This window comes from Odontesthes bonariensis, chromosome 13, assembly GCF_027942865.1.
Source record: "Odontesthes bonariensis isolate fOdoBon6 chromosome 13, fOdoBon6.hap1, whole genome shotgun sequence".
NCBI lineage: Eukaryota > Metazoa > Chordata > Actinopteri > Atheriniformes > Atherinopsidae > Odontesthes > Odontesthes bonariensis.
In genome coordinates, this window is record NC_134518.1 from 23574017 (window position 1) to 23588198 (window position 14182).

The window sequence follows — 14182 nt, forward strand, 5'->3', positions numbered from 1 at the left end:
GGTGCAATATAAAAGCACAGCAGGCAAACCTGCTTTTAAAAAGGGAGCTTTGGGATTGGTTGGAATGCGCCGTGATTGACAGGCGGAGGGTTTGTTTTAAAAGGGACACGCAGGCGTTCGCTGCACGACTCCGTTTTCAAATATCGCAGAGAAAATGCTTTGAAATGTGCCGCGATACTACTCCCCAATATTTCTGCCTCTTTAACTTCAGGCTCCTTCTCGCAAGACCCGTTCTCTAAACCTCTGCTTAGGAGAAACGCACAGGTTAATGTCGAAAACCGATCATCTGGTAGAAGTCAAGCGATAAGAGGCAGACATGAACAGCACAAAAATAAAGGAGGGTGAAGTATGCAGAGCCCTTTATTTCACTACAGTCTTGCCAAAACAAGTGATCTGGCTTTGCTGGAATAATAGAGGCCGGTCCTTGCGTGTCCAGGCCAATCATTGTCAAGACTTTAATTATGAGAGGAATGCAACATTTGAAAACATAGAAAGTTACTGTTAAGCAATTAAATTCGTTTTTTGTTTGTTTTTATAATTTTAAACAGGACAAAGTTTTTGCATTAGGCTATTTCCATTTAACATTAGTCAGAATAACCCCAAAGTTTAAAACCCGTTTATATAATATGTGGGTTACTGGACTTTTTTTTTTTTTTGGGGGGGGGGGGGGGGGGGGGGGGGGGTTAGAATATTCAGCTAGTTTATTCATTTGATAAATGGTTGAAGCATTTTCAACAGGGCAGACATATCCGCGAGTCTCAAGTCTTCAGATTTATTTTTATTTTTTTACTTTGATAGAAGCAACAAGTAGCAGATCGGATGACAAGCAGGACCGAATTTTCATCATTATCTTTTGGGGGGAAAGTTGAATAAAGACTTTTTTCCAGCTGTGTCATTAGGGAGAACAGCAGAACATGCTGTACCATTTTATACCTTAGAGCCAAGCGTAAACCATTTCTGGAAATAAAGCCTTTTTTATCATTAGGTCAATAAATAAATTAAGAATCATCAAAAGCACGCCATGCCTACTGCAGGCTGGCACAAATGTTAAAAAAAAAAAAAGGGAGAGAGAGGGGGGGATAAAACCGTTACGTAAAATGTAAATTGCGAAACGTGACATGCAGCAGTGGGCTCCGCTGTTGCATGAAACTCCCAAACTTTCTTACTTTGGGGTGCTGTGAGGACACGGAGCTCTGCACGCTGCTCCAGCGAAGGGCATATTTCTGCACGTCAGCTCGCTTTGACATAGCTCAGGCTCCATCAGCGCACTTTCCTCCACCTTGTCCAGTTTGGTCACATTCTTTCATCAGTTACTTTGATTTAAATCTATGCGGGGTGGCGTAGAGGCTCTGGGCTGTGGCTCACATGGGCTTTTTTGGGTGAATACATCTTTACTTCCGAAGACTTTTGCTGAAGGAATTTCCCCCCTTTTTTTTTTCTTCCAAAATATAATCTAAAAGAAAGAAAGCAAAACAAAAACAAAAAAAAAAACTTTATTTTCTACATTGTTACGCTGACGTCACCTGCAGTGGGTTCTATAGGCAGAGACAAAGCCAGGAGCCCACTTGACATTAAGGGGTGCGAAATAGTGGACAGGCCCAGAATGGCCTAATTCTGTCATGATTGTAATGGACGCTTATGTTTGCCAACCTTTAACCCAATGCATTTCCGAAATTGATTAAGGGCTGGAGGCCAATAAACTGAAAGTTTCCAATCTGTCATTTAAATTGCATCATGGAAAGACATACCTGAATATTTTAGGTGTTCATCTGTAGCAGAAGGGGGGGGGGGGGGTAAAAGGGGCAAAAAGAATTTCAATGCTGGGATTTTACGTGATATCCCGATTCTGTGAAGCTATCTGGCTAACAGTCGTTAGAGGTCTAATAACTACATTTAGGTGTTTTCATGACAAACATATTGCTGAGGGGAAAAGATTATTAAATTATATCAACAGCTATAGGTTTGCCTAAATGTGGAAATGAGTCATAAGGTGATTTAATTAGTTTTTGGCCTTGTGAGCAGTTTAAAAATACAACTGCAACTTTTGTGGAAATAGGAAAAATAAATTTGAAAGAAAATAGAAGACAATCAACTAGATAAGAGTTGCATTTTTATCAGTAAATTTGTTTATTCAAATTTCCCCAAATATATTGACATTAAAAAAATATATATTTAAAAAGATTTTATGTGATTAAAATCAAGGGAAGCGGTTATCTTCAAGCGATAAACAAATTATAAGAGTGTAACAATACAGACGTGTCAATAACTTATTGTTTAGTTCAGATTTTTTCGGTGCTACAGCTTTGCAGAGCCAATTGTTAAAATATAACCAATCCATGAAAACGTGGCTTTTTTAAATATGGAGACTGTTTAGACCTTCAGTGGAAATATTTCCAGTGAAACACGTTTTCTTTTTTTTTTCTTTTTTTTTTTTCTTTTTTTTTTTTTTGCATTTTGACACCTGATATCTCCTCAAGCACTGCAGCTACACGACTGCGGTCATTTATGATGGTTGCTTGACAAGTCAGACAAAATCCTAGTGACCATTGGACACAAATTATCACTTCTAGCAATCAAAACATTCATGTCAGGGAGCACACTTTACATCCAAAAGGTCCATGTTGCTCCTAGTGCAGTTAATGTGCACCAAACAAATCACAGCCATGCAATGCAGGGACAAAATGGAACCCAAAGTCAAATGCCAGTTCAAATATCAGACCTGAAGTACAAAAACCCTGCAACAGAGTTGACTAAAAATGTATCAAGTTCAGCATCTTTAACTATACAGGTTGGTAAGTGTAATTCTCCAAAACTATAAAACTATTCACTCAATGTCAACAAACATGCACGCGCATATAAATATATTTTATGTAGATATGCATGTTTAACTTTTATAAACTATTCTCATTCTAGTAATGACCTTTGTGAATAATGCCAATGTACCACCAATGCTTAAAAAAGAGCAATTAAAAAACAATTAAATAAAGTGAGCGCAAAATTGCTCCCTCAAAATTTTAAATTCAAATGAATTTGAATTTCATTTCACTGGTTGTTTTACAGAGACAAATCGTGTATGTTTAAACATCTGCAAGCATTACTGTGGAGTGTGATGGGATATTACAATTGACGAGGGATGGCGGTGCACAGTCTTGCCATCACTTTATGAAATTTAGATGAATTAACAGGTTTGGGATGAGTCCATTTGGGGACAGATGCTCCAGTAAATCACAGCAAGAAGTCAATTAGCTCTCTCCATCAGCCATATGAAGGCAAAATCCAAGTGCAATCACTCAAGGCCCAACTGACTGTATAATCTACGGATACATATATGATGTCGGTCCAGTTACTACTGCACCATCCACAATTTTTGAAACCACTTTGAACGAGGGAAATATACAATGATAAAACATTTCTCCAGCAACTCAACACACAGAAACAGAGCGCAAAAACACACTCAGGGCAGATGTCATAAAGTTCAGCTTTGCATTGAAAAATCCAGTTTTATAAAACAGTTCCGCTGTCTTAAAAGAACTGTGGTATCAATTCACATCAGCTATCAGAGTTGTACAGAAAACTGATTTTTTTAAGAGGCTACGTGTTTGAAAACATGATGCGTAAAGTAGAAAATGATTTGTGAAAACACACAAGGCATTTTTCAAAAACCAGTGGACGCACAAACAAACTAACAACAGAATTTTTGGAAAACCAATTTTGCGAAAAATGACAATCCACAAAAGACAGCGGCTTGAATATAAAGCCAGAATCTCAGCCTTTATGCCTGAGTGTGCTCCAAAGAAACTTAGAAAAATATGATAAAACACATGGAGAATGGACCTCAGAATTTTCGCTGTATGTGGCTTGATGTTCCAAATGAACCAACAGTGAATCCTGCAGCTTCATTCAGCACAACGTCCATTTAAGAAAAGCTATGAATCACAGTGTTAATTGTGAAGCCATGCCTCTGGGAAACATTGATCCCTCTCTGTCTATTCAAAATTGAAAATGCATTCGTGTACAGTGTTGTTAATTCATGTAAGCAACATTTGGCTATGCTTTTGCTGTTGCTTAAGGGAGATTAACGTTTTACTTTTGTTTGGTCATTATAGAGTTAACTTCAATTCCACAAACTTGTCTATAACACCAGCGGCCTGAGCCAGCAAAACAGAGTGTGGGCTACAGGCCAGACAACATGGACTAAAGAAAATGTTCAATTTTGCTACCAGAAAAACAAATAAATAATCTTGCTACAGGCTACTTTGTTTGTAAAGGGAAAAATAACAATAGAAGATCCAGGTCTTTTATCAAAAATATAAAACATCCTTTATGCTGCTGACTATCACCTCTAGTTAGAATAAGGTATGAATGGGAGTTGTAGGCTGGTGGTTATGCTCTGCTCTTTTCCAGCAGGACAGCCTACTGTCAGAAAGGTATGCACACTGAAATATTCTGATATTTTTAAGGTAACGCGCATGCTCTGCTAGAGGAAGATTATGTTATAACCAATGGGCTTCCCAAACGCCCAGTGAGGTAATCCCAGCAGAGATGACTAAATAACCAAATTATACTTACCGCAGTCCTGCAGAATAACCTCTGAAATTTCATCACGTTGCATTACGGCTGTGCTAAAATCAATCACTCAAGATTCTGTCTTTTTTTTTTATTTTTTTTTTTTGACTAATCACGTAGGCTACATGCAAATTGAGGCATTTCATGCAGTTACAATTACTTAATGTGGAAATTAAATCAAATATATGAAATAACGCAGTAGTTGAAGTTATTTGCCAAATGTATCCAAATTAAATTGAATAGTTGTTTTTTGGGGTTTTTTTTTTAAGTGAGAATGTTAGAGCGACATGATCGAGGAGCGCTGTGAAATATTTTGGGGGAACACGTCAAGCGAGAACAATTCACAAAACCCGAAGCCTCGTCAGGTCTACAAAGTTGCATTTCCCTTTCTTCTAAAAAGTTATTTTTTACAGTCCAGACGAAACAAAAGAAAAATGCGCAAAGTCTCTCTGCTCCTGTCAGACGGCAACAAATGAGAATACACAAAAACAGCAAAAAGGAACGAAAATAAATTCTGGGAGGACTGACTCTGTTTTGAAGCTAATGTGAATCTGAAAAAAGTGAAAAAGTGTTTTGAAGTTCCCTTCCTCGTTAATTATCATTCAATAAACACCACCACGCCAGAAGACATCAGCAGTAGTTTTAAATTTAACTCTAAAGCAACAGTTGCTTTACATTTGGCCTTGTTGATTAAGCTACAGCCCCCCACCCCCTTTTTTCCCAGCAAGAGCTCAGTGCCTACGCTGCTGCTCCACCGCTCACAAACATTTGTGACTCATCTAAACCATGTCACTTAATCATTTCATAGTGGTGATATGGCTGTAAATACACGGCACATTTATTTAAGTGGCGTGCAGAGCCTTCGCGTTTCAACAAGCCAGTAAAATATGGAGGGAATACAGGAAAACTTAACAGGCTGCTTGTCACTTGCGAAAGTTCACAAAGGTGGCAATAAATCTGCGTGTGCGCATATGTGTACGTGTGCAGAGGCTGCGTGTTTTCGTTTTTTTTTTTTTTTTTATGCGTTCGTGTTCCGCCGTGTGCACGCGCATACTGTGTGCAGTAGTGAGAGAAGACGAGTGTGTGAGAGTGAAGGGGGTTTGGGGGGAAGTGGGGATAAACTGTGAGAAGCTATGCCTTCGTGGTGAGATGGAGCGGGAGGGAGAGGAGCGCGCGCACAGACACACACGTAAACACGCGCACAGAGGAAGAGAGCAGCTCACGGAAGAAGAAAAAAATATTGAAGCGAATCTCATTCGTCCTTTTGCTTCGTGAGAAGCTGTTGTGGCTGTGTTAGGAAAAAGCGCAAGTGTTGTACTAATATGCAAGATGGCCATAAAAAAAGAGGTATGCGCGCCCTAGCAACAATTAAATTAACATATGAGTAACAGGCCTAAACATAGAGCAGCTTTGGTTCACGCTAAATCCCTTGCAACCTCCGGGAGGCTAAATATTCAACTGTAGATCTACAAACTTCTATAGCATGCAGAACACACAGGCCTCCACTCTTTCTAAAACAGAGACGACGGATAAGTAAGCAAACTCACCTTTTCAATCTATAACTCTTTCGGTGAAATGTTCTGAGAGTGAATGCGGTGGGGTGAGGGCGACTTCAGAATGAAGGACTGATTTGATTTTTTTTTCTTTTCTTTTCTTTTTTTTTTTTTTTTTGGAGTCCAGATCCCTCTAAAATAAAGAATGTGAGCTCCTTCCTGGGACAGATTGAGGGGGGAAGGATGTGAAAAGCTTGGAGTTAAAAAGCACCGCTTGAAGCACTCAGCGCGTCTCTGAACTTGATCAGATTTTATGTGTCCTGCAGCGAGTCAGCGGCAGCCCTGTGAAACTTGCTCAATGGCACGAATTTTTGGCTGAGCGAAAAAAAAAAGAAAAAATCTCAGGATATTACAATTACTGCCATCTTTCTTTCTGTCTTTTATTCCTCTGTCTTACGCCCTATAGAGCTTTTGCGGAAAAAAATACCCCCCCCCCCCATCACCCCCCTCACCCTCCCCTTTCAAGCGGCTTCAAGAAAGCCACATTTTGGAACTTCGCCAAGTACATTCAAGTTTCCAGTTAATAAGAGCCAAACTGGTCGCAAAAAAGAGAAAAATAACAGAAAAGTCAATAATAGGACATAGATAGATAGATAGATAGATAGATAGATAGATAGATAGATAGATAGATAGATAGATAGATAGATAGATAGATAGATAGATAGATAGATAGATAAAAAGTTTGTAACTTTAAATAGTTTTTGTCTTGAAACATTGGTCATTAGTGCACAACAGTCTCGGTAAGTCTTCCACTAAAAGTTTGAAATGGGGAACTATCTGCACAGTTTACATGCAATTACATGAATGAGACTTTTTCTAGAGTTTCTTGAGGACTATTAGTTATGAATCGTGCATAGGCTGCATAAGACAAGCGCTCCACTAAACACATGTAGGGTCGCTGGAGTGTTCCGTTATACCTGCAAAATAATACCCGTAAGAACCAATCAAATGAAACCAACGGGACGACCTGCCATCTTCAATCTCAAACTGTGCCAATCACCAGAAATCCAGCCAATTAACACCATTCTTGGAAGTCACGTGTCAGATGGGTAGTCGAGCGCTGATTGGCTGCCGTAGCACTGCCTCCTGAGTTCATTTATGTTCTGGGAGTGAGTGATTGACTTTATCAGTCCAAGGACATCATCCGCCTGGTGAGGGGGGGAAGTTTGATCCTCTTTCTCACGGATCGCAGTCAACGGGAGTTTTTTCCTCCCAACTCTTTGCGTAGGATTTTTTTCCCCCACTTTTGCTTGGTTTGTTTTTTTATTTTAGGATTTTCCGTACAGCGTGGTAAATCTCGGCGCAGTGTCTGCAGCGCGCTCACTCCGCTAAACTGGATTTTAATTTTATTTTCTGTTTTCTTCCCAACTCCTAAGTTTTCCTCACGCTCATGACTATGCTTCTTGATAGCGGTCCGCAGTTTGCATCGTTAGGAGTGGGGGGGTTTGGGACGCCACGGCATCACGAAATCGGTAACAGAGACCCGAGTCTGGGACTGAATCCCTTCTCTGATTCCTCCCACTCCGCAGCTTTTAAAATCAGCCCCGTGGCTCACGATATCGCTTCCAGCCAGACATCAGCTTTCACTCCGCAAGCCACTGGATATGCAGCTGCCCTGGGACACTCTCACGGCGGGCAGGTGGGCTCGTACGGCGGGGGAGCGTTCAACTCAACACGGGACTTTCTCTTCCGGAACCGGGGTGTTGGAGAGTCCACAGCGCCGAGCGCCCAGCATGGGATCTTTGCATCATCTGCGGGCAGCCTGCACGGGCCGCCCGGGATCACCGATAACCATTTGTTGTTTCCAGGACTTCACGACCAAGGAGTGAGCCACACTTCATCGGGTGGACACGTAGTGAACAGCCAAATGCATCTTGGCTTACGCGGGGACATTTTCGGAAGACCCGATCCGTATCGTCCGGTGGCCAGCCCTCGGACGGACCCCTACGGGGCTCAACTCCACAACTACAACCACCCCATCAACATGAACATGGGGATGAATGTGCCGACACACCACGGTCCAGGGGCCTTTTTCAGATACATGAGGCAACCAATTAAACAAGAATTGTCCTGCAAATGGATAGAGGAGAACCAGATGAACAGACCCAAAAAGACTTGCGACAGGACTTTTAGCACCATGCACGAGATGGTCACGCATGTGTCCATGGAGCACGTCGGCGGCCCCGAGCAGAGCAACCACGTCTGCTACTGGGAGGACTGCCCGAGAGAGGGGAAATCTTTTAAGGCCAAGTACAAACTCGTCAACCACATCCGCGTGCACACTGGCGAGAAACCGTTCCCATGCCCGTTCCCCGGATGTGGGAAAATATTTGCCAGGTCGGAAAATTTGAAAATCCACAAAAGAACACATACAGGTAGGAATCCACAATATAACGGCGCGGTGGGAAACAACATTTTAGAAGCGAGGACATGCCGGTTAGGAAATATGTGTGTGTACGTGTGTGTGTGTGTGTGTGTGTGTGTGTGTTCAACATAGTTTCAGTGTTCCTAATGTGGGAGTGCTGAGGTTGTTTACAATTTACAAACTTGGGTCCACGTTTTGTGCTTAGCAAGCTTTCTAATTGTTGATTGTGCAGATTGTGGGAATTTATTCTTAAACACACTGGTGATTTAAGGAGGGCTCAGACCTGTATACAACGTCCTGTTGAACAACTCTGGTGTTAATCCTCGTTAATTCTTGTAGCTTTGAGCTAAGAGGTTTGATGTGATACTTGCTTGTCAAAGTTTTAGCGCCGTTAGCAGACAACAACAAAAATCAATTTGCGGCCGTGTTTACGATTCTCGCTCTTGCGCAGCATTTGCACGGTGCCCTGTTGATTCAGTGTTTACTACACGAGACAGGGCGCACATCACAGGCCAGTAGTAGCATGAAGGAGCAGGCCTCTTGAATAAATAAAGCCTGACAGAGCAGCGTGTAGTGGTGCTGGATCCATGCCTCCCCGAATAATGTAGGTTACTCTGTTATATAATCGTCTGTAGACAATTTGCATGTCCTAGCTCGGGATTTTTCAGGTGGTGTTTTAAATGGGGAGTTTGTTTGTGCGTGCCATTTGGGTAATTCACGCTGTGTGTTTAATCCCGCAGGTGAGAAGCCGTTTAAGTGTGAATTTGATGGCTGCGACAGACGCTTCGCCAACAGCAGCGACAGGAAAAAGCACATGCATGTGCACACATCAGACAAGCCATACATCTGCAAAGTGTGCGACAAGTCATACACACACCCCAGCTCTCTCAGGAAACACATGAAGGTAATTAACGTCTTCATTACTCCTTAAACACATTAACACACACATACATACACTCACACACACTCTCCACCCCCCCCCCCCCCCCCAACTCCCCCATCCTCCCTCCCTCCTCTGCCTCAGACAGGGACCATCACAACTTCAGGCATTGCTTAACATCTTATAGAAGATCTTGTAAAAACATTGCATGAGTAAGCAAGTGTAATGTGACAATTTGTCTGTTAAACATTTAAATTTCAGTTGTACTTAAAGGCTGAAATGAGCTCACCCTTGTTTGTCATTCATTGAAAAGTAGTAACAGGTTTGTTAAATAAAAAAAAACATAATATATATAGAGAGATATATATAGAGAGATATATATGTCTATATATATATATATAGTTTGAGATGAACTACTCTGCTGCTGTTTTGATATGGATGTTTCTGCAGCGTGCATTTTAGTCTGTGTCAAGTTTGCTGTGTTCACCTTGAAAGGTCCACGTTTAAGATCAACGCGCCTTTATGAAGTGCACTACTCTAGCATTATTGGATGTTATGGGTCAGTCTGAGTAACTCAGTGCTCGTGTTATTTCGGTTTTCGATTTGTGCAGGTACACGAGTCTCAAGGCTCAGAATCATCTCCAGCAGCAAGCTCCGGATACGAGTCGTCCACACCGCCAGTCCTGGTCTCAGCCAGCACCGATGACCCGACAAAAACGCCGCCGTCCGCCGTGCAAAACACGTCCGGACACAGCGAAGGACTGCCACCTAACTTTAATGAATGGTACGTTTGAAGAACAACAAACCCTCTCTCAACGTGGACCGCGAGGATGGGGATAAATGAGGAGTAAACCTTAAGAGAAAAAAAAAAAAAAACAACAGCAAACTATTCCTTGTTACTTCACACACATGCCAACACACACACGTATACAAACACTCACACAAATGGGATCGGAAGAACAACAACGGGAGATGAGGGCAAAAGCCAGCACCAAGCAGGCCACGTCCGTTCTCAGGATCAGGAAATTTGACTTTTATTCCGCAGTTTTGAAGAAATAAAATAAATCACAACTAAAATAAAACACAATACTTTCTCAGTATAAATATTTTTTTTTTATCTTTTAGTTTACAGATTTCAGAAGGAGAAAAAAAATAAATTGTTTTATTTTTCATTTTATGTATTTTCTCAAATTTTTATTTAAGAACAAATGAAAAAGGAAGATTATTTCGCGCTGTTTTATATGACGGTGACGCGCAGCTGTCGCCTCTCCAATTGATTGTTGAAACTTCAAACAGTCTTAAGAAACGTGCCAAAGTCTTTGTCATGAACTTGAACACAGGAAAAAAAAAAAAAAAAGTCCTAAATAAATATTATACTCGTGAATGTATTTCCTTGTTTGATGGGGTCGAATCTGTTGTCAACGTCCGTTTTCAGGTGGAGACATGTGGTATTAGGTTACGATTGTTGCCGTTGAATATAACGTTGCCTTTTGTTAATACCGTTGTAAATACATATCCATGATGCCATATTTATCAATTTGTAATTTAATTATGGTTATAAGTTCTGAAACTTAAATGATATTTATGGAAATGTTTTCTAACAAGAACTGTACAGTTTTTGGTCATAACCAGCTTAACATTGAAGAAATGATAAACTCTAAAGCACCAACATCGCGATTGTATCCTTCTTTGTTTTCCTCTTTTTAACCAATAGGCCTACATGTGTCTTATTTGGATAAAAAAATAAAAAAATAAATCATCTATATGAATATTATGGGATTTGTCTATATATAATGCCGATATTTCCGTCACTTTTATTTTCTTTATGAGACCATTGACATGTATAAAATCATTGACTTTGTAGAACTGGGTTCAGTTGAGCTGAGAAGCTATAAAAAAAGAAAAGAAAAAGAAAAGGGAGGTTCTGTTGATATCTTCATTTTTGGTTCAATTTAAACTTTTTGTGTATTTTACTTTTATAGAATCAGAAATAGATGTCAATTCTTAGCATAAACTCAGTACTGGAGAAAAAGGAACAAAAAAAGAAAGAAAGAAGAAGAAGAAACCCATCAGCCTACTGCACTCCTATACAGATCTTAGACGAGTGTGCGAACTTCATGATTTCCAAATCTGGGTGACAGTATTTTCAGTTTTTTCAAATTGGGGTCAAGTGCCCAAAATTTATGCGCCTGTATGGCAGTCTTTATAGTTCCAGCAATGTCTTTGTGCAAGTAGCCTATGTTTAAATGTGTGCATCGGCAACAATGGAACTGTCACAACACAGTATCTTCAAAAATAAAAAAACTTTTTTTTGTCTGTCAGCTTGCATTGTTTTAAATGTAATTCTTCTGTGAAACTAAGCGTGTTACTTGTTGTGGTGTTGCATATAGAGCAGTTTGATTACACAGTTGCTTGTTTTGTGTGGATAACTTGTCAAGATGACATTTTTGTGTTGGAACAAAATTTAGTGGAAGGAATAATAGATCTATGTGGAATGGGTGGGGAATGCGTTCAGTGGCAAAAAAGAGTTACAGCATTGCATTGTAACCTATTCTCAAGAATTAAATATTATGCATACACAAAGTATATTGTGCTCATATGAGAACAATTTCAGACCACCAGCACTACTTTTAAAACAAAATGTAAAAAAAAAAAAACGGTACCTCTTGACAGTGATATATGAAATACGTTTATTTAAATAATTTAAGGAATATATGTTTTATATGCTATTTTCTATACCTTAATTTAAAAGAAGTACATTTTCTTATTCTCAACACCTTTATGCCCCATGTCCAGAGGTTAGAGGAAAATATCTGATGTATAAACACAGCTAGAATGTGATGTTGTAACACTTTCTAGGAGAAATGGGTCACACTCCCGAGTTATTCCTGAAGAGCAAAAATGTTTTACTGATGAACTGTGTCACTGTGCCACATCGAGGCAAACCATGTTACAACAGCAGGCCTATGCGTTAGCCTATTTAGCTACCAGAGTCAGACGTTCCTTGTACTTTTTAGGCTACTGTTTGTTGGTTGATTTGTTTTACCAACTATTTATGAAGAAATGTGAACGGAAATTTTGATTGAAATTAAAAAAACATCATGAAAAGCGATTTTCAGACTGACACGTTGATTATTATCACCCATGTTGTTCTGCACCCTGAATGTTACGCATTTAGCAGACACTGTTACCATGCTGTTTGTATCAGACTGGTAGGAATCACTTGAACTTGACAGTGATTAAGGCGCCATCTTAGTATCTTGGCTGTGTGTGCGTGCGTGTCTGTTTGTGTGTTTGTGTGTCTTGAGTGGGAATACTTAAGGAGGAAGTTAGAGAACCACTTGGCAGCGGGGTTTACATGGGACAGTGGGACAACCGTTCAAAACTAGAAAAAGTAGCAAGTGTATTTTCACTTTATTTCTTTCTTTCTTTCTTAATGGGCATTTGGAAGTAGTAACAATAATCCTATGAAATAATAATCCTCACGTGCAGACTGAAAGACGGGCAACTAAGGACATTACATGACCGTGAAAGTGGAGTGTTATGCGTTGCCAATATGTGCCAGTGCCACGACGTCTCCCACTAGCAGATCAACAAGGCACCGCTACATAAAAACAAGCAAAGGAGTTACCGCACATCAGTGGCTGCTGTAACAAGCATTTAAATGGCGAAAAGAAAAATCAGCCAGATTCACAAGAGTTCATGCACGAGTCTAAAGTTCTTTGAAGTTATACAGAATCAGATGCGCTGTGTTTTATTGGGACTTATTTGATGAGATGATAAAAACAACAAATGCATGCAGGACTGTTTGAAAGACTGATGTGAAGACTTTTTTGTGTGAATTACTTCCAGATAAAGTAGCCTTTTTACTCGCCAACCCACAAATATCCCTTTAACTATGAAAACATTTAGATGCATTGACTCAAAATGCTGTTTTTGATTCAGAGTTTTGCGCAAGCGCACCACTCGCACTCCGTTTGATTTAATTTCTTTTCACCCCCTCCTTTCCCTCCTCATCCCTCCCTCCCTTTTCCCTGCCTCCCTCCCTTCCCGGCTCGTCTAGTCGCACATTTCAAGTTCCTCCTCTCAGACAACGTGACGTCAAAAAACCGAGACCCGGTTTCTCGCTGAAACACGGTGCTGAGCTTACATGGAAACAACACTTTTAGCCGTTCGCCATTAAGCACGTCCCAAATATACGTGATTTGGGACGTGCTTAACGGCTAAGTAGCTGCGTTGTAACCGGCAGCTGGTGATCCTCCTAAGAAAAGAGGCCAAATCAATAAAAACCTTGAAATGTTTACATTTCTCATTGCTCTCTTCTATATCACGCCATAATGATGTGGAATTGGGTCATAAATGTGTCAGTCAGGTGTAATTCTGCATATGGAATAAAGCATCAAGTACATCGTTACACCAAATACAAATCGTCGTTTCCAGATTATATGAGAGACAAGTGCAGACGATTCAATCCGGGGGGCTGGGGTCGGGGAGAGAAAAACATGAAAGGCTTCTTTCTGGCGGATTCTCAATGGATTAGAAAGCAGCGACGGTCACGTGGATGCAGCTGTGTGGACCAGCGGCTGTTTACATGTCCGGCTGCAGCAGACTGTGAATCAGCGCTCATTCATGTTAATTTGGCGCATGGATTGCTGTCTTGGGCGTCCGTGTGCGGACCCGGAGGATAGCAGCTGACTGTTGGCAACCTGCAGTTGCCTATAATCTCTCCTTCTTCAGAGAATCTGTTTGTGGCTCTGGAGAAGGAGGAGGTCGGGGGGCTGCAGGGGTGGTGGGGGGTGGGGAGTACGGGGTGTGTGT

At 40.7% G+C, this 14182-nt stretch overlaps 1 protein-coding gene across 1 annotated transcript; it reads left to right on the top strand.

The window, feature by feature from the left end:
- The first annotated feature begins 7265 nt into the window (after positions 1-7265).
- zic3 (zic family member 3 heterotaxy 1 (odd-paired homolog, Drosophila)) lies at positions 7266-12429 on the top strand. The gene is made up of 3 exons (XM_075480691.1): positions 7266-8494; positions 9225-9388; positions 9976-12429. Exons 1-3 carry the CDS (start codon positions 7510-7512, stop codon positions 10156-10158), a joined length of 1332 nt encoding a protein of 443 aa, XP_075336806.1. The 5' UTR covers positions 7266-7509; the 3' UTR covers positions 10159-12429.
- Positions 12430-14182: the final 1753 nt, after the last annotated feature.